The sequence below is a fragment of the Macrosteles quadrilineatus genome, unplaced genomic scaffold (assembly GCF_028750875.1).
Source record: "Macrosteles quadrilineatus isolate MER2022 unplaced genomic scaffold, UCM_ALF_1.0 Scaffold_11__1_contigs__length_5352618, whole genome shotgun sequence".
NCBI lineage: Eukaryota > Metazoa > Arthropoda > Insecta > Hemiptera > Cicadellidae > Macrosteles > Macrosteles quadrilineatus.
The window spans coordinates 597,428-623,121 of NW_026542604.1; the positions used below are offsets into that span (position 1 = coordinate 597,428).

Below are 25,694 nucleotides of genomic sequence, written 5' to 3' on the forward strand. Positions count from 1 at the left end.
GGCTCGAAGTACCAATGGATGAGTTCTGCAAGGGGAAATATTAGTTAAAGAAAGTAAAATTAATGTATGTGCATTGAAGACAGAAAGTCAGTGTAGTGTAGTACTGTATCAAGTGAATTTTTTACAAAAATCAATCACGGAAAGAATGGGAAAAAATTCCACAGATAAAATCAATAAAAATAATATATTTTACATAGATCTGTTAACGGGTATTGATCGGTACAGTACTAGCTATTTAGACAGGAATTGAGCATAAGCTTGATACAATATTAAGTTACGGTTGATGAAGGGAGTTTAGCCGACTAGTCCGGCCCGCTGACGACACTTGTGCATGAGTGCTCGGAGCATGAACTGCTTGCGAGACAACGTGCGCACCTGCTTCAGGAACACGTCTAGGTCAATGACCCCACGTCTCAATGCCTCTCCCATATAGTAGATTGCGTCTTCTGTGGCTGCTTCCTCAGCGAATGCATTCAGAATCCTACAAATAAAGGAGGTTATGATGTAAAATACGACAGAATAAGAGTTTAGCTAAAGATAACTTAAAAGAAGGGATACTGTTGGGACTAACTGAGGATGGCCTATAATCTGGAAAAAATACACCTGCCGCAGCAAACCTGCAGAATAGGCGAATTTCCATTTGCCTTATTTAATTTTCACTTAAATCTATTTAAATAACATTAGGTTTAACAAGTACTTGCTGCTACAGAGAGAGTAATGGAATGTGATTTTTAGACAAATATTAATCTAGTTTAGTACCAAATGAATTAATTTGCCAGGTTTAATAAAAATATATCCATAAACAAGCTAATTACAACAGGTTACTTATTCTCCATAAGAATATCATTGGAATTTTAAGTAACAATTTTTGGAATTTTCTCTGTAACCAATATCAGTACACAAACTTAACATACTAAATAATTTGTTTTTTAAGCTCTTCAAAATAGTTTAGAGAAAAATTAGAACATTTTAGGGTAAAAAATGAAAAAAAGAACATATATAATAATTTGAACGAATAGTGTTTTTGGTCTCTCTGGAGACATCATTCTCTGGAGAGACATTCTTATTCTTATCAAAATGAAAAAGTAAATCGGTCCCGGGCCTAGGTCTTACTGTGCCACCTTTGGTAATGGCTACTTCATTATAGAGAAATTCGCTAAGCTAAAACTACTCAAAACCTCCTCAGCATCAAATTCAACTCAATCAAACCCGACACATATACAACAATTATTCAGATTTCTCTCCCATAACTGCTTTTGACTGGATCATTACCCATGTGATCTGTACTCATGTGGATGGCTATAAGGGATTTATTTTCCACGGTAGTGGCTGACTAATGTAATAGAGACTTACTGCTTGTACAGGGGAGCCGTGGTTGTGACAGCCTCATCCACATCTATTGGCTCCTCATCACTCAGTCGACTCAAGGCTTTATCCAGTTCCACCTCCTTCTCCTTCAACAACGAGATGTTGCGCTCCAGCTCATTCTACAACAAACAACCTGACATGTCAAAGAAATGTTATACACAAGCTCGTTACAACAATAACCAGGCAAAATTAACCGCTGCAACTTGCCCTGCTAAAAGGAACTTTTGCTGGTATCATGTAGCTGACAGACAGTGCTCGTGCTCACCTAACAAAACAAAAGACCGCTGGATCCAGGGAAGAGTCTGTAGCTTTTGATTTTGTTGAATATGGACAAATCAAGTTGAAAGACACATAAAAGTGACATGTGTCACTTAGTTTTAACATATTTAAGATTCATTCCAGTATGTTTTTTTGTGATGGAATCATCAATGTTATTCTTGCTAACTCATCTTCATGTGGCTAAATTTGTGAAACATTGATATCGCTAACTTTATAAAACGTTGACATCGCTAACAGGTCACCTTTTCATTGTCGAGCCGCTCGATGATCTTGTCCAGACGCTGTTTGCCTTGTGCAAGCTCCGCACTGCTCTGCTGTAGAATGTCCAGCTCTGCACGAGACTGTGCGTACTGCTCGTCCAGTCTGCGCCGCAGCTTATCCTCTACTGCAGACAGTAGAGAGATGCGGATGTGTTCCTCGTTGATTGTTCCAGTGCCTCCAGCGCTCTGAGTCATTAAAAGGGTCATTAAAACTTACTAGAAAATGATATCTCGTAAAATTTAAAGACTGTCCATAAATCAATCTGCAAGACATACTGTATTCTAAAATGACAAATTAAAAAAAGTAGGTCTTGGAACGCTACATTTGAAACACCTTACGGAATTTAGCTATCCCATTCAGCTATAATACTCTCTGACATTCACTTTGAACTACATTAAAATAATAATAATAATTATTATTGTTATTATTATTATTGCTTGGAGATATAAGACGAATCTTTACATTTGTAGATATCCTGAATCCAGACTTGGCATCAGATTTAAATAGACAGTTGAGTTTGAAGTGTATAATATGTTCTCCAAGCCTTTTAGTTTTACCTATCATTACCTTTTTTCATATTAGGCAATAGGTTATGGTTGTAAATTGTGGTTTAGATTTTAAACCTTTAAAATATAAACAAAATCCATACTTGGTTATATTTTTCTGATAGTTTTTTGGTTTGGTTTGTGGATAATTGCCTGATGTGTTATGGACTTGGTAGGCCTAGTTACGTGATTTTACTATAGGCCTATTTGTGTAGTAGTCTATATGTTTTTTTTTTCATTAATACAATGGTAAGTTATAATTTGGCACTATTAGTTGATCAATCAAATTGATTAATCATGAATCACAGTGCCATTTAAAACACTTTGGAGGACGAGACTCTCAGTTGATGTGTCAGTTTAGACAAATCTGGATTGTATTACAATGTCTCTTTAGGGTTAGGTAGGGTAGGCCTTGGACTTCACATATCAGATGACTCCTAATGCTAGGACTTCTTGTAGCAATATTCAAGACCCAACTTTTTGTAAAAATTAAAACAGGCGTTTTATAAATTACACAGAGCACCAGCCAAAGATGGGGAAATTTTTACCTTACTAAAAGATATGTGTGCTGTCAACTAAATGATTCTTTTTACCTCTTAAAAAATCTATCGAAATTTGTATTTTTAAATGCAGAATATTATAATTTACAAAATGACAAAAATAAGTAAAAATTGTCTATAAATAAATATTTTTTGTCGTTTCCCTAAACGCGTAATTTTTTTGGAAAAATGGCCAGCATTCCTAGCAGGGTACCACATGTATGCCTGGCAAACCTAAAATCAAATTGCTTTACCCTTCCCGCGGCACCCAAAGGGTTTATATAACATGTAACAATATACTCACAGTGGGAGGAGTCGGGGTAGGTTGTGGGGGGTAAGCTGGGCGAGGGTAGCTTCCAGGCGCAGGTGGGTACATGCTGGTTGGTGGGTACACTGGATACGGTGGGTATGGAGTGTTCTGCGCAGGTTGGTATCCCTGAGTCAGCGGATACGGAGGGTAAGGAGGGTTGCCGCCACTCGCTCCTGGCATAGGCATGTACGCTGAAACGAACAAACACATCAAACTCTTTAACTTTTAACATGGTCCCAATTGGTTGTAAGTAGTAATTTTACATGCCTATATAAACCTGACGACGATGTAGCTAAAGTGACATTTAAAACATGATGAGGTGTCCCATTGTATTAGACAACACACTCTTCCAATTGAATGTTGAGAATTTCATTAAAACAAATATGTTAGTTGAGCTACCTAGAATCAAACCAATTGCAAACTTTTTTGGCAAAAAGGTAAGAACTGTAACTGACTGGCCTACCACTAACAGCACAAATACACATTTTTCACACAAAAAATCCTAAATTTCAATGTATTCAAGTCACAAATTATGACATGTCAACCATATCAAACATTCTCATGAAGAAAAATAGTTATTTGAAATTAAGATTTGGCAAGTTTAAGTCTGGAAATCTGTGTGTGCATACCTTCAATTTGAAACCTCAATCATAAAAATTGGTCAGGTATCCTAGGAAAAGAAAAACCAAATTTTTTCAATATATAAGATTTTGCCACTACCAGTTTTTCTACAGGATGCTGTAGAATAGCAGCGCCAGTTACAAATCTGGCACTTTTTGAAGACTGCTAATATCTTCCATTCTTGCTAATCTGGCTTGTTTGGGACTCTGAGGGAGTTGTATTATGCAAACTTTTATTGTTGAGCTCCATCTAAAATAATTTTTTTAGCTGGAGTAGTGGGAATACTGATAAAGTATCACAACCAAAAGGCCAATTTTTCAAATTGCATTCTCTATATCTAATATTATTACTTATTAGTCGCCATTTTGTCAAGAGTTTCATTCCAGTACTCACGTTGTGTAGGGTATGGGGTGGCTGCGGGAGTGTCGGTTTTAGGTTTTGCGTAGACCGGTGGCTGCTCGCCAAACGTACAGATCATCACTTGTATCAACCCAAGCAGATCCGACTGGTTCTGTGTACAAGAACAGTTCATGCTTTTAGGTTTAACAGCGAGTACAGCACTAAGCTACCAGATTATACAATACTACTTACACTGGCTGCAAATCGGCTACTAGATCTTCATGGAGAAACCAAACAGTCTTCACTTACCGATTATGTGTTGTTGGCAAGAAGCATGTGGAACTTCTTTAATATCTAGTTATTAGAAACTAACAGGATTTGCAATATTATTTTTTTAGCAGTTAGAAAGCATATAGTTAAGCTAAATAACCATTTAGCTTTAAGTTAAAGTTAAAGTTTAAGTTTAAGTTACCTGGCTTCGTCAAGTGATCCTGCTTCGGTAGTACACTAGGCCTACTATAGTTTCAGACGTAAAAAGTCCATCTTCAGGTTTAACAAAAAACGTCAATAGGTCATCTAACCAATTTGGTTAGATTCGTCGTTACACTTAAAACACATACAACGAACACGAAAAACATAAAAAACTAATATAATACTGTAAAAACTGGCCAGTGTAGTTAATCACGGGGGACACGTGTGGCAACGCCGGAAGGTGAGTCATGACTATTTTATATATTTTTACGTCTGAAACTATAGTAGTGTACTACCGAAGCAGGATCACTTGACGAAGCCAGGTAACTTAAACCATTTAGCTAAAATTTAGTGATCCAGAGGCTACTTCACCATGAAATTAGAAGTATATAGTTAGGCTACATTCATCATGAAGACAAAGCCTGGCTTTCTGATCCAAGTTAGAGAACATTGCTTTCACTGATCTTCGTGCTTGTTAAATTCCTATCTAAAACAGAATTTTTGTTTAGACGTTCAGAAAACTTGCTATACAACAGTTTGTGTTTTTAAAGGCTTTACAAGCAATTTTCAAGCATCCAAGTAAAGTAAAATGAAGTATTTTTCATACTACTACAAAACACATTGTTGTCAGCTGACAAAAGGAAAAGACATTGGTTTGTTGACACTTAAAATCACAGTTCATAGTCAAATGAATTTACTTAATAGCAAAATGTGTGACTTCATAGCCTCCTCTAATACAAGGCCGCGGCATTGGTGCGTAGCAACGTCGCCACATCATGCCTATTGCCATGGTAATTTTTTTTTTTTTTTTTTTTTTTAGGGTGAGGAGGGAAAATGCTTTTACGCACACAGGTAGCCAGCCTGTAGTGTGAGACTCCTGAGTTTATCACAGACTACTCACTAAAAAACCCCCTCTACTCTGTTGGACACAGACCTGGAATTGTTTGTCACATTACTTCAAGTCCAGTTTGTCAAGTATGGTAATAATAGAAATAACAAAAGTGTAAACATAAACATTTCATACACTGTCCATTAAAAATTCGTGCACCAGCTGTTTGGGTTTGATGAGACAGCGGTGCTGCCACTTTTGTCTCATTGCGGCCTTGTCTTGTAGGAGGCTATGGTGACTCTCTAACTTAACATATCATGTTCAAACTTTCAACAAAAAACTCTACTTGGATCAGCATAAAAGTATTTAACAGTTTAGACAATTTATTTCTACCCTTAGAATGTAATAATTTAGAAAAGGTTTTCCAGCGAGATATTGGACACTACTGAAACATTGGGGACTTTTCTGGCAGCTGTAAACATCCTTCAGTCCAAATTGAATAGGCCTACTAAGAATTAATGATGTTTTGTCCAAATCTACTCACCGGAGTCCAATCGTGGAGGTAAGGCAGGTAAATCTTGCCGTTGTGGTCCACAAACATGGACACCTTGATCTGCATGTCTGGTGTTGGCTTGACAAAACATACAGGCGCGTGGTTCGGATGTGTATCCATCAACCAGATACATACAGGGATGTTGTATGTATTGCCTGCAAAGTACAACACAAACGGTACAGACTGATCTTGCTCGTTTACTTTCTAAAATTGCCTAAAATATTTATTTTAAGATTTTTTAAAAATTAATTACAATATATACTGTTCTTGTTTGCACCGGTGCCAAATTGAAGGTACAGGATTAGGATGTTACAAAATAATTATATCCCATGTTGATGGCCCCTGGATTACTTTATATGACTATAATATTATGGTACAATACCTCGTCAAGTAATCCAAAAGTTGAGTGAGGTTAACAACCTACATGTTTCGCCGTAAATGCGGCATTGTCAGGGTTACAAAAACAAAGATATCACACGCACACGACACGGACGGTCCTGGCGCAGGTAGTAGTCTACAAATTAGCAGGTTTACTACAAATTAGCAGGTTTACTACAAATTAAACCATGTAGTTAGTTACACAACATTGTCATTGGTTTTGATTTTATTTAATATTTTTAAATTACATTTTCAATAGGCCTACATTACGAACATAATATTTTCAACTTTTTTAAAATTTTTATTTCAATTGGTTTATAAAAATGACATTTTCTTAGCGTTGATATATAAATCCAGGATTATTAATCTTGATTAAGAAATGATTTTTGTAAAAAAAATAAATCTTAGCTTAGCTTTGAAACCTATCATTAACTTAGCTTACAGTTATAGTTTATAATAACAATATTAATGAGAGGACAGAATGTTTACAAGAAAATATGACCAATTACTGCCAAAATGATTCTTTTTTAGTCTGTTGGAAAAATACAGTGAATTGTAAAAAAAAATGTTAAGCTTCAAATTGTAGCAATGTAAATAGAACATGCAGTGAAAGAAGTCAGCAGTAAGCTGACACCAATACTTTACACATGCACGAATAAAGAATTACTCAAAAATGAATATTTACCGAGGAAAATTTCTTTTATAAACCAATACTTACCGTTGTACCATACCTTGCTTGGGAATGATAAGTTGGATGAATTGCTAAAGTAAAATCATCAAATTTGAACCTGATTACTACTGAAATAAATCCAGAATCATGCTAAAATAAATTTAGCTTTTAAATATTAAATTCGGCATTTTTTGGAAATGGTATTGTTTTAAAACAAAAACAAGATTATTCAAACAACTTTACATTGAAAAAATAAACAAAATGAAGTAGATCCAACAATATTGCCTAAAAATGTCTTTTTTACTCTAGATCAGCAGAGGAGATAGTTATGAGACAAATTCAGCCAAAATAAACTCATTTTTAGGCTTTGTAATTCGTTTTCTTTTTGATACTTTTTTCACATGGAAAGAAGTGCAACTGGGCTATAGATATAGATCAACTACAGAATGCTTAAAGTTGTACTGTAGTCCAAACAGTAAAATAATTTTAATTGGAATTATTGAATGACTTAATTATTTTCTTTTGTAATAAATTTGAAACTGAGCATGAAACAATTGATCAAAGATTATCGTAATTCATGTATTGGGTCTGACAGAGGTCAAAGTTATTAAAAATTGTCCCATTAAACTCTTATTTAGCTACAGTATAGGTAGAATTATTTATTCTGATATGTTATTACAGCAGAACCCTTCATATCCGGCCTCGGTTTATCCGACCACTTCTTGGAAGCCAATATGGAGATATATTTCCGACGAGTTCCAGATATGAGGCTGCACACACTAGCACAGAAAACATACTACTACTACCCAGAATGCTAACCGCGTGTGTTAGGGTTTTAATTTAGACTACAAAGAAAAAGGTCTTTTGAAACTATTAATTCTAAACAGTGTTAAGTACTCGGAGAGAGCTTTGCCTGTCAATTCGTAGGCAGCGCCACTAGCATACAATGCACCAGCATAGCAATGGCAGCAATTATGTGGCGCTGCCTACGAATTGACAGGCAATGCTCTCTCCGAGTACTTAACACTGTTTAACAAGCGGTTAGCATTCTGGGTAATAGTAGTATGTTTTCAGTGACACTAGACTCCATGTCTGGAGTACTCTCACGGTTTATCTATTTATTTACATTTTACTGTTCACTTTTTTTTGTTCACAACTCAGATCAGCTAGTATGCCAAGCCTCTAAACAGTTGGTTGATAATTTTCAGTGCAGTTAGTAGAGTGCAGTAAGTAAAGTCATTGTTTTGTTTTGTCAAGTGTTGTGTATTATGTTGCAGCGCTTTTTCTGTACAGATTGTTCAATGTAAAAATGAGTGTATAGAAACAAAAACATAACGTGGGGACAGTGGAACAGAAAGTTACACAATCGAACTAATAAATTAATGTATTTGGCATAAATTCATAACATTTTATGGATATTACTTTACCACTATCTCCTAGGAATTATTTTTCTATTGGTTTTAAAAAACTTGCATATTTTCCCAAAAAATAATCACAAAAGAGACTTGTACACTACTTTTGACTAGATTTCTTTAATTACATGTGATTAGGTGAAAATTATCATTTTATAAAATGTTGGTTCAACCGGCTAAATCGTTATCACACTAGGAGCTTGGACCCGTGGCGGCCGGCTATGAGGGGTTCTACTGTATTAGAATTTTTTTCAGAAAATTAATCCATAACACTCTTAACTGACGAACATTACCTACGATAGTGACAGGGATGGTCCCATTCAAGCAGACAAGTTGTTTGGATCTTCCATTGGCCATCACTAGCGACACAAAACAAGTTACACACATCTACTAGGCACTGGGCAACACCACGAGAATAGACTTGAGAAAACAATTCACTTGAACAAACTCAAAGATCATGTAGCTTAACCAAGAATGAGAACTGTGTTTTAGTCTACCAAAATACCCTTATTACAGCAGACCTTTTTACGCCTGACATGATTGACCTTTTTACGTCCGAAACAATTAACCTTCTTTAGAACTTTGATCAATTCCTTTTTCCGATATGACACCCTTTCCCAAACTCACCATATATAAGATGTTTTGTGACTAGTACCCTCCCTACAGTTTGGTGGTTACAATAGTTAGTTACCATTCCTGTGAGAGACTAAACTCAGTAACGAATCTATTTGTTAAGGTTGACAAGGAATTGTAACAGCTTCTGCTCTACATTTGATTGTATTTTTGTACATACTAAATTGTCCATTACATCTTTGACTCGCTTTGGAGAAAAAAAAGAACAACTCTGGTTTTAGCTTCTATCGAGTAATAATCTTGACTATAGATAATCTTGGATTATGGTTTGATAGAAGCCACTCATGACGCCAGTCATAGACACCCACTCAATAACGAGTCCACGCTGTGATAGAAAATTGGGTAAGTACATCAAACAGGTCTAGTATCACAATGAACTGCAAAGGAATTTAATGATTTGTGATTTGACATGTGAAATCATAAATAACAAAACAAACAGTGAAAATAGTCACACTGTCAAGAATTTCAAAGAATTACAAAACTCAATGCATAAAAGATTGTATTGTTTTTCATGAGCAAGGCATACATTCGTGCGCTTACATAAGAAATGCCTTTGACTAAGTCATTGCTCAGCCACTTCAAATATACCCTTCAAAAATAAATATATAGCTCAAATATAACTTCTATTCTGTTTTACATTGGCAAGACACAATGAAAAAGTGACACAATGTCACTCACAATAAACATATAGCAGGATTCATAGTACAACTACACGCACATCCCTTCTTTTTAAAAGCAAATCATTTGACACTCCCTAAGGGGAGCCTGATGCAGAGCCTGATCTATGAATAATTGTCACACTCGAAATGTCACAGAGGAAATTACAGTCAACAATAGCACAATTTAACAAGATAATGTCAAACACTTTTCTATAAAATGTTCCTCAGATGAAAAAAGGTCTACTAAAAAGATAACTATCATGGTAAAAGTGAATTAGGCTGTTTTAACTGTGTTTAAGTACCACAACAAGTTCAATTTAACATCGCTTTCACAGTCTATTCTCGGGATTTCCCGATGAGCTTATCATTACTGTACCTAACTGAAAATCGCTAAATCATGCGTACTGGTACTTACTTCACAGCTCAGGCTTGTATCACAGGCTAAGTTACAATCTAAGCATTTCACATTCTGCTATTATTTGTACAAAGCTTCAACCAGCAACAGAGTCAATACAAGAAAATTTTCACAATCTAACAAGTTATTCCAACATATCTGTTCATAAAAACAAAACAATAAATATTTGGTAAAACTGCATTTGTTGCAAGGCTAAAAAGTTCTTTGTATCCCTAGGGCAAAGAAAGGGTAACATTAATTGAAGTACTTTTGTTTCTTTATATTGAAAATAGTATTTTCCACAGTAGAGAAACAAGGTAAAGAATTTTACAAGGCTAATGACAAAAATATATTAGCATTATTGAAATGTGCTGAATGAACAGATATGATGGTGAGTAAGAAGAGAAACAAGCTGAACTAGGTGAGTCGATACGTAGAGCCATGCTGGGGCACTCACCCTTATACTGTACGGGGATTGTACCCTGGAGAGAAACCAGTTTTGGCTGCATTCCATTATGCAAGACTGCAGGACATAGGCAGAAATTCAACCAACCTCTTATGTGCGGAATTAACAAATAACCTATTATTACTGTGATCATGGTGTTCAAAAACCAGTAACAAAGAGTTAAAAATTATTGATAGTTCTGTTCTAAATCACCAAGAAGTTTAAACACCGGTCAACTCTTTATAACTTTACTAAACTGTTAAATAGTTTATATAGCTTGAGCTTGTAATAATATCCCAGAGTTTTTACTTTGGGCTGTAGGCTAAAGAATAATACCAAAAAAACCTTGGACAAATAAAAGCAGCAATAGCAAACATTTAATGTATTTGAACTGAGGAAATCACAAACTTGCTGATTGAAAACATTTGACTCGATATGAATCACAAGTAATTAAATACTTAAAAAAAATGTACCTCTTTCATTATTATAGGCCTGTATTTGCATATGCTATAAAAGCATTATGAAATGCCCAGCAACTTCAAAACAATATTTTCATCATAATGGTAATATTACTAAGAGCGCAACTAAAGACATGTTGTAGTTAGTCTACAAACTACTTTTCAATACTTACTAGGCCCAAGAAGATCTTTTTTGTACTTAGGTACAAGAATGACTAATCCGACAAAATTTTCCTTAAAAAAATAGTTATCATAGAACAAATTGTAATCATGAGTATTCAGATGTTAATGAACCATTTGTATTGATATCTAAAACACAGTTTTCTCACAGGTTGTAGATGTATAGAATGGTTATAGACGGAAATGTTTTCTAATAACTCATTCAGAGTTTTCCCTCGTAGGCTTGCTAAGTTTAATAATTTCAGGCTCGATCACACAGGGGGAGATTACGAGATACTAGTCGGCAAGTCAACATTCATGCTTGTTGGTGAGTATGACGTGCAACTTCTGCTATTATCTGATTGCTCTGACATCATCAAGACTCACAAGTGCATTTGGTCAGTTAACGATCTAGTTTGCTCAAAAGCCGTCAGACTGGTGTCATAGCCTCCTCTAATACAAGGCCGCGGCGAGACTAAAGTGGCAACGCCGCGGACCGGGCATACTGAAACAACTGTTGCACTAATTTATAATGGAGCGCATGCACAATGTTTATGTTTACAAGTTTGTTACGTTATTCATTTATTATTATTACCATGACAATAGGCATGATGTTGCGACGTTGCCACAGACCAACGTCGAGGTCTTGTATTAGAGGAGGTTATGGTGGCAAGTAAACTAGGCTAGTTTATGAGATGTGTGATAAAAGCAGGCTAGAGTACGTTAGTAGCTACAAGACAGTTTACACTCTCTTGTAAACTTGCCCTATAATGTACTATTGGTAGCCTTTTTCAAGCATAAAATTCTATATATCCAGCTGGTATAGAGAATTTCCCTGTATACATTCGAAATTGAATCTCTGATTATACTGTACATTTTTTCATGTAAAGTACAATTTGAAAACAAAACGATACACATTCCAGGTTTGGCATTCACTTCAATTTGTTAAATTATCTTAACATAATGATTCAGTAATTTTGGGTTATGTCTTTTTTTTTAGTATGTTATTTATAATGTCTTTGAATAAAAGAAAAGTAATAGGAGGCCAATAAGTTATTTTATTTTTTTACGCCCTAAGATGATAAACATTAGATAACTTAATCTTTTCAGATAGCCTATCAGCCACAGCATAGTGCACTTGGGACAGTTCATATATGATAAAAAGAATCACTAAAAAAATGGAGGTTTTCTAATACTTGCCATAAGATTCAACCTTAATCGCCAGACCCCTGTAGATGCTGACAGTTCGAGTAATATCTTGGAATGTCCTTTCTTGGTTCAAGTACTGTTGAACAAAAGCATTTACTAAAACCTGTAGCAATCTTTATATTTCTAAATTGGTGTCTATTTAAAATACGAACATCTATTTTCAGGATACAGTAGACTCTTAATAATTCGAAAATGGCGGGCCAAGCAAATAAATTTAAATTTTCTAGAAGTTCAAATTTATAGGGAGAGAAATAAAACTAGGCTAAACTAATTACAGAGAGTTGATTTTTTAATAAACTACTGTGCTATTTTTAAGGTACAGAACACAACAATTAAACAGCTTATTTGAGTTACCAATGGAGTTACTTTGCAATAGACGAAAGCATTTTATAGCTAGTTACAAACAAATTTGTTAATTTTGTTTTCTTTCTGCTTTTGATTATTGTGTCATCAAGGTTCTTGTGGCAACAATGACATTATTTAAGACGTCATATAATTTTTTGCCGACAAAATTTTGAATTAGCCTACTAAGTGTTCCAAACCCCCCCCCCCTGTCCAACTCCACCTCTGTACCTTCAAATCCACCCTCTGTTTGGACTTTGAAATAGGCCTACAAAGTGTCTAAAAATGTATGGTAAAACTTTGAAATATTAAGAGATTCTCTACACCCTGAGCTTTTATTTTGAATTAGGCTATCAAAATTTTTATTTATTGAATGTTTGACCTACCAAAGAGTAGACTGTATGCCTACTAGTAATCTGACTAAATCCAAGCTCAGATTATATCTTGGATTATTTATTAATTAATATCAAATGGATTTTTATGTCGCAGACTTCGTTTTAAACCCGAATACAAAATTTAGAAAGTTATTAATTAAGATTGTTATTTTAAAAAGAAAATTAAAAATTACTCACAGACTTAGTAAATGTCTTGTACCAATCATATTCTTTCTTGCCAAAATGACATTTGCTTGAGCTTTTTTTAAAAGAGCTCATTTTAAATAAAGCGAGACAATTTTCAAATTTTACTAATTTATAGTATTGAATAGGTACCTCAAGTCACAGATATAGTACATGTTACACTAAACACTACAGTTGGACAATGTAACAAAAAGGAATCAGTGGAGTGGAATGATAAGTTATCTGAGTTTTACATATGCTATCAACTACAACTTCAAGGAGCTGAACATTTGGTGCTATTGTACGCAAGTTTAACTTAGAGGTTAGGTGTTTCAAGCCAACATTTTGTATTTAAACTTGTGAGCTTTTTGATTTTTTAAGTTGTTTCACTTGAAGAAGTTGTTGGCATTGTAGAAGTTATATTCATGAAAACCTTTGCTAATAAATAATTACAGTGTTTAGACGAGGTCTTGGTAGTCTGCCTTGTTTTATTTTTCAACAATATATCTTGGCCTACTAAAGATGTTATGAAACCACTGAAAATTTGGAAAGTTTTGGTTTTGAGATTCATTTGGTGAGTTTAAAGATGTGTTTACACCAGAGTTAGGAACACGTGTTTATAACTAATTGATGAAACAGTTTTTAGTGTTTATCCCTCCCAGTGTTACTTGACGAAAATTCGACAAGCAGCACACTTTGTGTAGTGTTACTTGTCGATTTTTCGACGCGAAGGCTCTATGACTGACTGAATCGGATTGAACTGGATCGAGTTAGGTATCGTTCTTTCCGTAATATTCTAAGCTTTCTCCAGAGGTCTGTCTCTAAGCGCTATTCATTTTAGTTCCGAAAATATTGTAGCAGACAGCTGACGTGCGTGTATTTGTAAACAGCTAGGTTCCCCCGGACCGATGACTGATGTGTTTTATTACGTTTATCATTGTTTTAGTGTTAAAAATCAAAAGTAGTGATATACGTGGTGCATTATAAGAAGATTTAAGTGGTTTTGAAGTGCTGGTTGATGATCCTGAAGAAGTAGGTAGTGATATTGATGAAAATTATCAGCCAGATTCCTAGCTATGGTTAGGCTATGCATTCTTAGCTAAACGCTATGTAGGCCTACTGAAATCAGTTTTTTGCCCATAACTTATTTATTTGCAAATATACTTCCTTATATTATTATATATTTGTAATCCTCATAAAATTTAGAACAAAGTGGCTATTTTCAAATATTTATAGGCCTATAATTTATACAATTTCATTGAGCGCGAACTTATTTTTTTTTTGAAAATTTTTGAAATTATATTTTTTTTTACCTAAAATTTTTTTTTTTTTTTTAATGTTCCTTATGTTTTATATATAATATTGAAGCCCATGATTTTCCAAACAAAATGGTATATAGAACATTAGAATTAACATTGTTTTAAGCTTCTCAGATCCGTTTTAATAAAACCTTGCAAATGCGCCAAAAATAGGTGGACATTAAGGCCTAAACTATGGACACTTACTTGTCCATACATTAAAAGGATGTCATATTTATATTGATGTATTATATTGATGTCTCGAGGGTTATAAAAGAAATTTTGTTTCTCACCAGAAGTCGGTAAAGGTCAAAGAGTGTTCCAAACATGAGGAAACATTTGTTTTGGAACACTTCTTCGCTACCGGATTGATTTGTTTCCAACAAAATTAAAAAGAAATGCACAATCTGTTGTAGACTTTTGCATTAGAAATAAGTGTTACCAACAAAAAGTTCCAAACATTTAGTTCCAAACTCCGGTGTAAATGCGGCTTAAAAAATTGAAAAACTCAAAAAGTCAAAAGTGATTAATACTACACAAATAGCTAATTAATAATTGCTATTTTCAGAAAAAAAGAACTAGTATACCACAACAATTAGCTATCTAAGTTATTTATACTTATTTTGTGAACTAATTTGTCTTTTGCAAGCCCACTTATTTTAAGCAAAAACCTGTTCGCTTTATCATTAAGCCTCTAGACAAATATTTTATATAATATGAAATTTACCGGAGTTGAGCGAAGCCATTTCCTCAACTTCTCTTCTTCTGATGGTAACATTTTTTTCAAATTTTTAATACCTGTAACAAGAATAACAATATTTACGATTTTTTTATTTTAGTTCACCACCTAAGTTTGATAGCCTACCAAGATTATTGTTTAAGCTGCACTGAGTGAACAATGTGTTAAAAACCGCATTGAACATGAAATCAAAATAATAAGAGTTCCTATAAATTTACTAAATTAATTATAATTTGTTATCAAATAATCATTCTACTTTTCTAAAAAAATTTTTTTTTTGAGTTTTAAAATACAGCTAGCTTAGAATATTGAAAACATTTGTAACAACTCCAGTAATCTTTATAACGGGATGATTCTTCGGACTAATATTGATATTTGATCAAATAATATAAAATTGAATTAGGTACTCTTTGGAACTAAAACCGCAAATAACTAGATACTGTACATATAGTATTAACTTTTAGTATTAACATGTAGGCCCTAAGGTAGCCTAATTTCTTATTTTTCTCTGTTAATTAACTTAATTAATTCAAACACGTTAGACCTCTGTTACTGTATTAGGCCGGGGCCACACTTGTAATTTTTAATCAGTGAGATTGGTTTTTCCATTTTCACGTGCGATGCACGTGGAATAGTTTGACCGTGGACACACTCGTATTAACTTACTAGACATGTTTCCCTGGCTAACCGGCGAGACTGATAAGAGTATGCCACACTAGCAATAAAAATATCCGCGTCTGTGATCAGCACTCCGTCTGTACAGTTCCGAAGAAAAACTACACAATAAGTAAAATTATATTATCGGATTAAATTCAGGCAATAAATATTCTTCATCAATGAAATCGGTAATTAGTTGAACATTTATCTTTTCGACAGAGCTGGCAGGACTGAAATTAGCCTAATCAAATTAGAAGCATCATTCAAATTAGAAGGATTCTCCTTCTTAGGCAATGCATGGACGTTAGGCATACTTTGTTTCCACATTCTAGGGAAAATTCCTGTAGCTTAAGGTGTATTTATTAAAAGTGTTATAAAACCTTTAGCCCCATCGGCTAAAGGACTAATGGTTTTGATCATTAAAATACTTATTTTAAGTTAGGTATCTATTCCACAGCTCTGGAAGTTATCTTGGTTGCACTTTAGTTTACCTCCTACATTTATTTTATACATTAACATTAACTGACATTATTTTTAGGCTTATGTACCATGCAGTTGCAGTGCCATCCCTGAATGAGCCAACGATCATCTAGGCTACCTAGTCAAATCATAGACCCACGAGAATGAAGTGTATTCATAAAATTGGGCTTGGGGATCAAATTATTTTGTAAATCAATAACTTATGATATTGTTTAACCTGTAAATCTATACATTTGAAAAACAGGTACATCCATCAAATAAACATTTGAAGCCGTCAATGTTTCCTCTGAGGAGGCCTGTATTACATCACTAATTTACAATAAGGTTTAGGCCTACAAACGCTGATTAATGGTAGACCCCATTGTAATGAGTGAAATTCATAATGTTTTCATACCTTGAGAATGTGTGTGACTCAGGTGTTTATTTTTAAAAATAATATACACAAAACAAAAATAGAAAATATCGACTTTTAGTTTATGATGACTTGACAATTGACGATCAAAACTCAAACAAAATAAGGTTTTTTTATTATTTATTTAGTTTTAGTATAATGACAGTAGGTGAGTCAGCTCAGCTGAAAAGCAGGGAAGCCAACAATGAAGCAACATTTTTTAAATTAGATTATTGAGCTAGCCAATGGTTATAAAAAACTATGTAACTTATTAATAATAATGACAACGCTAGCCTATGTGATTTTAATAATAATGTTAGTTGGTACTTCCGATTTAGTTATGCATAAAACATTGTTTACTTTCTTGCCTATAACCATAGATAAAACCATTGACTATATAACACAATATATATAACACTACTATATAACACTAATAACACTATATAACACACTATATATAACACAATAGTAGTGTTATATAGTCAATGATAAAACATACTCCCTTAGCTATAACTTTGCCACCATCACCGTAGCATTTCTACGCATCTACTACATACAACAGTATGAGTATGGTAATGGTAGCGACCCAGTCAGAGAATTTTAGGGTATTTACTCAGGGGAGGTATAGATGAGCTTACGATGACAGCTGTGGGCTTCTCATTAGCTGAGGGAACACTACTGTATTACCGTAACAATACGGTTTGCAGACATCGGCCTCGGTGGTCTAATATTTAGCGTGCCGTGTTGATATGCTGAGAGTCCCGGGTTCGAATCTCGCTGGGGGCACTAACTTTTTGACAAAGATTTTTTCATTATCAGTAAGTTTGGTTGGTTTGGTTCGGTTATGACAGTTAAATTTTATTATTAAGTCACTATACAATTTTAATTGAGCAATTTCTAGTTTTATTTAATGAACAGAATTATATTTTCTATTAATAAACTTTTTTTATATTATTTCACTATCAGCAAGATTGGTTAGTTCGGTTAGGTTATGATAGTAATTTTATAATAAAAAAATATAAAATTGAATTTGAGGCATTTATAATTTAATTTTATGAACAGAACTATTTTTGCGATTAGTAAACCATTGCCAAAATACTCTCTACTACAGCGCTGTTCACGGAGGAATTTTGAACTAATGACTCAATCGTACCTCCCCTAAGTCAGACCCGAATTTTAGTGTCATGGGACTTTTATCGACCGTCGACCCACCTTGTTTAACCACAACCACAAAAGTGATCGATGATGGAGTACTATAGAACTGATAGCGGTATGAATCTGGATCATAAACAAACATAAGCAAATGACGTGGCCGGCCCGAATCCAAGACTAATTACCCTAACATAGTAAATATCATAGATAAAACATAGTCGCTTGGAACGGAACTACGTTTTATCCATGGTAATATGCTTACAGTTATATTTTATACAATACTCTAAATTTCTTCATTCACACCCAGTGGCGTCATTTCACCAAATCCTTGGAGGGGCAAACACCGGGGGGAAGCTCAGCAAACAAGGGGGGTCCGGGGGTACCCCCCCCGGGAAATGTTGCAGTTTTCAAACAAAAAAGAGGGGTTTAAGCTTATTTTAACTGTCAAAAGCACTTCAAATAAAAAAAAATTATGAGTAAAATTTATTTAAATTTAGGCAGAAAGTTAATGAAACTAAGAATTATTGACAACAGACAGAAACACAATAATTTTATGTTGGTAAGTTAGTCATCTAAGAAATGTGATCAATAGTTCCATGATTAGTATTAATATTGTGTTTGTTATTAGATTCATGACCAATTTATCTTGTACAACATTTAGCAATGAATATGGTTGTTAATAGGTTATAGTTTATAACAGTTTATTTTGGTTTTTAAATAAAATACAAGTATTTAAGAACTTAAAATCAAATCAAATTTAATCACCAATAAAATAATTTGACACAAAAGTACAAAAGGTTCTATTTAACTTTATTAAATTGGTAGTCTACAATTTTCAAAATAACTTACGTAAAATTTATACACATGTATAATTGTATAAATTGTATAATACATTGTATAATACATTAATAATTGTAATAATTGTATAATACATTGTATAATGTATAAAGATAAATTTAAAATATAAATTATTATACAGATAGAATTATAATATTCATTCATCTTCCAAAATGCTGACTATTTAGGGTAAAAAAACTAAGCTGGATAGTCTAACTTTTGACAAGTTCTTTGCATCGCTCTTCAAACCGCATGTGTTACGCTAACAATTATTTACGTTTCCCACCCAAAAAATTGTTTTATTTTTTTCTTGTTTTATTTTAAAGAAGAATAAAAAACAATTTTTACTTTCTCCCCCTATACCATAGTATATGGAGAAAGTATTGTTTTCGTCAAAATTTTCGAGTTTGAGTTTTGAGTGGATATATTCGTTTTGGGTCCCCCTGGTTTATTTTATTGGTGTGTGTGTGTGTGTGTCTGGATGTGTACAGAGCTAGAGACTACACCTGTGGTCCGATTTCGATGAAATTTGGTATGTAGGTTCTAATCCATGGTATCTCCAGGTGTTTTTTTCATTTTTTTGAAATTTTGATTTTTTTATGGGGATTTTCTCATAAAAACCCATAAAAAACCGGAAAAATTGGATTTTATCAAAAATGGCCCGAACGATTTTGATAGTATGTTGTAGCCCTTTAAATTCTGAATAAAATGGTACAAATCCCATTTCTGTAAAAATTACGGTTCAAAAGTTATGGTCAAATATGTTATTTTCCCATAAAAACCCCATAAAATAACGAAAAATAGGATTTTAGAAAAAAATCCGGTTTTGATTTATCATAGTATGTTATGATCCTTACAATTTGGATAGTTTTTTTTATTTTTAGAAATTTTTATTTTTAATGGGGATTTCCCCATAAAACCCCATAAAATAACGGAAAAATAGGATTTTCCCAAAAATGGCCCGAACGATTTTGATAAAAATTTAGTATGTTATAGTCCTTTATATTCGGAACAAAATGGTACAAATCCCATCTCTGTAAAAATTACGGTTCAAAAGTTATTGTAAATTATGTAATTTTCCCATAAAACCCCCATAAAATAACAGAAAAATTGGATTTTCCCAAAAATGGCCCGAACGATTTTGATAAAATTTAGTATGTTATAGTCCTTTAAATTCTGAACAAAATTTTACAAATCCCATTTCCGTATATTTACTCTCACCGCTTACACATGATAAAGGTTGTTGACAAACTTATGGGAGAAAGTATGTGTCAGAATGCTGATACCGTTTATTTTCTTTGCTGTTGACGTACGGTACTTTATGAAATCAGAAAGTGCGAGCATTGCGTTACTCTACACAGTTGAAAATCAACACGACACATAGAACAAAAAGTTGTAGGACACTAAGTCTATGGGTGCGTGTCATGAGTGGCTTAGCAAAGGTCAGATATATTTCCCCACTCCAAAACTTGCCTCCGGGAAAATTTTCTGGATTGATTCCGGGTTTAACAGTATCAAAGATAGAATCAAAAACTAATATTATACGAGTAGGTGGTCAAATCGGATCGAACAATATAATATTTTGTAATGGAGATAATTAAAGGTTCTTGCTCTCTGGCAATATTTTGTGATGGAAATTCAATCTTGGGTGGGCCGTGTTAAAGGAGAGATCTATTTGTGTTAGTTCCTGGCATTGACTATATAGGTAGGCTATAGTCAATGGTTCCTGGTATGGGTCAAGGCTACTTTCTTTAGAACGTTATCCATGGTGAAGGTGTTTACGCCAGATTCTGTCGTGGGTGTCATCCTCAAAGGCGGGGTTAAAGTGGGTGAGGCAGTTGCTTCATATGTCCAAGAAGTACTTCCTATAAGGCAAGTCGAGGATTGCCTTGGTGATCTCATTAGGTTAAAGTATATGGACCAGTCAGGGCATGAGACACGCGGCCAGCGTGAGGGTAGTCGGGTAGTCATGCAAAAGCGTTCGGGCTTGAATCCAAGTGGCCCGTTGGGGAGTTTATTAGTTTATTCAGTGGGTATGACTTGCTACTTGCATTGCAAGGTGAGTCGTCACGACACAGTTCAATCATTTTCGTGGGACAATGACTATTCTTCCTGCAAAAAAATACCTAAATCAGAATTTTATTTATAGAAACAAATAGTTTGTCATGTTTTTACAGCAGCTGTGCGATCAACTATAATGTATTGACGCACGCTGCGAGAAGCTTGCTTACAGCATAGATAAAACATACTCCCCAAGGAGTTCCTTGAGGAGTATGTTTTATCTATGCTTTCAGTCAGAAACCGGCGCTTGGTACCACCTAATTTCCAGACTGCAACCATTGACTATGACTATATAACACTAGTGTTATATAGTCAATGCTGCAACTAACTGCTGCTGTGGACTTATGCTGTGGAAGTATATACAGTACATATCATTAATTTATAATCACCCAACGATCATACTTTACAGTATAACAGATTAATTGGCGTAGTAAGGAATCCGATTGCACTGGTTATTATTCTACTGTAATTGGTACCCTACTGTGGCAATCCTGAGGTCAAAACATTTTCACACTGAATTCTTGAAAGAAAAAAAAACTTAGAATACTTAGAATACCACATACATTAAAAAAAAAAAAAAACAATGTCTATATATCTTCTGATAGGGTTTCTGTACTAAATTTTCCTTATTTTATAAATAAAAATGCACAAACTTTCTCTATTTTCATAGCTGCCAGAGTATTGGGTTTCATAGTTATTTTAGAACTTTCTTTTGATTATGAGTTTTGTTTATGACATTGATTATTTTAACGACAACGACAACCAAACTTTGATTTATAAATTATCATAAACAATCTCTTGTAAGTCGTTGACTTTATGACGATTACGATGATATCCTTAGGATAAATTGAAAACAGTTGGAAGTTAAATGTATAACGATTAAATATATTTCCTGAACGATTTCACACTTGTTATCAATATGCTTAGAATTTACATTAAATAAGGTTAAGAATTTTTCCCTTATGACTTTTTGTTTCTTGAAAACCATATGGTAACGTATTTAAAGACTAAATATTTTGTTTACTGAAGTGTTCCTAATTATTTAGCTTAGAACATTGTAAATTTTAGTATTTTTTTACAAATCAAAAGTGCATTGTCCTAAAACTATTGTCCTAAAACTATTACGACACCTCATTTCAACAACCCAAACAAGAAAATCAAGTTTTATCTGGGAAGAATATTAATTATTACATTTTGAAATGGGGGATGCAATGCAGAATGACGCTGAAAAGCTGTTTTTACTGGAGGTATTGGTGGATAACCTGCTTATACAAACCGATAGTTCCAGCCCAAACCTTAATAAGGATTTGGCGTCAAACATGGCGGACACATGTGTGATGTTCCAGTTCCTTCACTATCCTCCCTTGGTTGTCTGTGAAAGTGACTTCATTGGAACCTCTGTCAGTAATAAAGACACCAGTCACATTACATTCAAGAGTGGAAAGTCCTGTTTTTTTTCTTTGAAGACGCCACAAGGACCAATTCTTCCAGTCCCCTTCGAGGTTAAGGTGAGTGTCATTCGGAAAATGAAGGAGGGGGTTCTCCCTGATAAGCTGGAGTTGGGGAAAACAACTGTAGACATAGGAGATAGTTTTACGGAACTTCTAAAACAAAACACGGATGAAAACAGTGACACATCATCTTTGTCCAAAATTAAAAAAGGGACATTTGATATAAAAGACGAGTCTGGAAGAAAAGTTGGTAGTATAACAGCATTTTTAAGGCTTTCGTGTTTCGGGAAGATTATTGTAACTCAGTTTAGTTTGAATAAAGAAACTGAAAAGTCTTACCTTTTCAAAGGCACTGACTTAAAAGCTGCTTGTAAAGAAGAATTACCGGTAGAAAAACCTCATTATGTGCCTGCGGCTCAAAATCGCCCACAATGTTCCACAATACCTGGGAACCCACTACGTAAACCACCTATCGAGCCATTTTCGCCATGGGAGCAAAGACAGGCAGAAGCTTATTACCCTCAATCAGGACCAAGCAGTACTAGATCTGTCCCTCAGCCAGGGGATCCACTGCATTGCTACCCAAAGTCATCATGGCCGCAAACAAGCAGACCCCAGGTGACTTGGGAGCAAAGCCAAGTAGAGACTTTTGATCCACGGCTGAAACCGCCAAATCCAACATATAGCCAAAATATCACCCAGCCTGGAGATCCGATGCGATGCTACCAAAATCCAAATAAATCTAGTCCTCCGAGGCCGCTTACTCCATGGGAGCAAAGCCAAGTAGAGACTTTTGATCCACGGCTGAAACCGCCAAATCCAACATATAGCCAAAATATCACCCAGCCTGGAGATCCGATGCGATGCTACCAAAATCCAAATAAATCTAGTTCTCCGAGGCCGCTTACTCCATGGGAGCAAAGCCAACTTGGTGCTTACGATCCAAGAGTAATCCAGCCTCCGACTAGAATAGGAAGAGAAATACTTTGCGAGTGTCCATACCCCGTGTCTCCCGCATCCAAGGCGAATTATTCCCAAAAGACTGATAGAAACATGATTCTAGCTCCAGGAGAAGTTGGCATGCAAGACGATCAAGTTATATTTCAGCTTCCTTTGAAGAAACCTGGTGACCCTCTGTCGGAAAGAGATCAACAACTAGATTCGCAAGTGTATTATAAGTTAACATCCGCAGAAGAAACTAGAGACGGTATGCAGAAAAACACTGTAAATGTTAAGTCAGATGACATCCCCGGGATGGCGACCAAGGCAGCTGTTGGTCCTGTGTCAGGGCTACCCGTAGACGAAGGCCACGATGTTTTCCTCCTCAAAATAGGCAAAAAGTGTGAAGGGGACAAAAAGAGAAATTTAGAGCTCGAATTGCGAACTCCAAAAATGAAAGAACCAAAACCTCCCGCAAGTGACAAGGACACTCAATATCTCGAGTCAGACATCCCAAAAACGTCAAAGAAAAGCATCAAAAGCAAGGATAAAGGTAAGGGCAAAGGGAAAGGAAAGGATAAAGGAAAAGGTAAAGGAAAAAAGGGTAAAAAATGAACAAGTCATTTGTAGCAAGATGGTTGCTGGTGGTTGGGTGATTTCAGATACAGTATTAGCTACATGTATAAATTTCATATTGTCTAATAAATATATTATGTAAGAGGTAAACGTTTTTAATTTACTCCTGATTTGTATAGCAAAATTCTAAATGTGAACACAGTTTACTGGATACTAAAACAACCCTGCTTGGTTTCTATGGTAGGACTTGTACTGTATATATAGTATTTTCTTTTGTCCTAAGACGCTAGGGCTAGGCACGAGCCTGGAATTGTTTTTCACATTACTTCAGAGGTTGCGGCATTATCACTTAGATAAAATCCATTGGTGATTGGCGGGATTCGAACCCGGGACCTCAGGGACTGGAGTCCCGCGCTCTAACCACTAGACCAGCTCGCTCCCCAAATGTAGAGATAGACATAAGCAATGTAATGGGATGTTGTTGGAGGAATTCCGGGTGGACCTGAAGTATGCGTGAATCTAGAAACTTCACCACAGAGGAAAACCTAATTTTGGTACAATTTTGTTGTAATATGGGTTTAAGATAAATTTGGAATTGTTCAACATCTAGCGTGTGTTTCCTAGCGTTAACGCTCATGAAAATCAGTCAGTGCATGAATAACCCATGTATGTGATCGTTGGAATAACCCGACTGTTGCAGCATCATGAACATCGTCTGTATGCGAAATCTAGAACATCTTCAGCAGTCATGGTGAATTAGTGAACACTCAACATTTTCTGCAGTAATGGCAAAATAGTGAACATGTTCCGCAGCCATGGTGAAATCGTAAATCATGACCATATTTTGCTGAGCATAGGCTCTCACCCACTCAACGATTTCGGTCGTCCAAGACCGAGTTCGGGGTTGCGGTAATGTATTCTAATTCTACTTAACTTACCCTTAATTCTATACCAAATTCGACCTTTGCTGCTATTTCAGAATTTTGTCTGGCTCTTCGTGGACCGAAGCTCTCATTAGTTTATCGAGCATGGTAAAACTTACTTTACACCGTTCCGGGACTTTTCAATCACACTGTATAAGATGTGTCCGTGTGAATTCGAAAAACATAGACAAAAACCATCGTCAGGTTGTACATTGAGAATTCTACTTGCACTGTTCATAGTCAATGTTACATTTTTTACTATGGAAATGGAATCAATAAAAGGTTTAATAACCCCTACTTGCTGAGTGGAACAAGCGAAGCTCTTAAACTTCAGACCTGCTTTAGTTTTCCAAATACTCCTCCTGAACGGCTGAAGCCGTATTTAGCACAGTCATATAAAGATGAACTTATCCTTCTACGTTAAAAGAAAGTCTATGTTAAAAGATTTGTTTTGCCTTTTGCGATATTTTATTGAATTCAAGTAAAATATTATAATGTAATTCGTATACAATGTAAAGAAGAAAATTACTTTCATTAGATTTCGTGTTTTGATAGGATTTTGTGTTTTCAAAGTTTTTTTTTTGTTAGTGTTTTAGTGAATTCAAGTAAAATGCTGTAATGTTATTTGTTTTAAATGTAAAGAAGAAAACAACTTACGTTAGATTTTGTTTTCATAGTATGTTTCATTGGGGTATTTGTATTTTTTCTAATATGCCTCGAAGAGGTCGCATACACAATTAAAATAATAGGTACAACACA

General features: G+C 34.8%; 2 protein-coding genes across 7 annotated transcripts; one reads left to right on the forward strand and one right to left on the reverse strand.

Annotated features, from left to right (window-relative positions):
• Positions 1-165: 165 nt before the first annotated feature.
• Positions 166-17,517, reverse strand: LOC129004755 (tumor susceptibility gene 101 protein-like). 6 transcript variants are annotated; one of them, XM_054433375.1, is made up of 10 exons: positions 17,496-17,517; positions 15,457-15,527; positions 12,524-12,608; positions 8,869-8,934; positions 6,107-6,270; positions 4,317-4,434; positions 3,297-3,493; positions 1,890-2,093; positions 1,354-1,487; positions 166-481 (listed from the first exon to the last, which is right to left on the reverse strand). In XM_054433375.1, the coding sequence occupies exons 2-10, from the start codon at positions 15,505-15,507 to the stop codon at positions 295-297; spliced, it is 1,206 nt and encodes a 401-aa protein (XP_054289350.1). In that variant the 5' UTR covers positions 15,508-15,527; positions 17,496-17,517; the 3' UTR covers positions 166-294. The 6 variants fall into 6 exon arrangements, with proteins under 6 accessions (XP_054289350.1, XP_054289347.1, XP_054289351.1 ...); XM_054433372.1 differs by lacking the exon at positions 17,496-17,517 and adding an exon at positions 17,000-17,125; XM_054433376.1 differs by lacking the exons at positions 8,869-8,934; positions 17,496-17,517 and adding exons at positions 10,719-10,784; positions 17,000-17,125.
• A 4,646-nt stretch (positions 17,518-22,163) lies between these two features.
• LOC129004790 (uncharacterized) lies at positions 22,164-24,156 on the forward strand. Its single transcript, XM_054433428.1, has one exon. It carries the CDS (start codon positions 22,246-22,248, stop codon positions 24,049-24,051), a length of 1,806 nt encoding a protein of 601 aa, XP_054289403.1. The 5' UTR covers positions 22,164-22,245; the 3' UTR covers positions 24,052-24,156.
• The last annotated feature ends 1,538 nt before the right edge of the window (positions 24,157-25,694 follow it).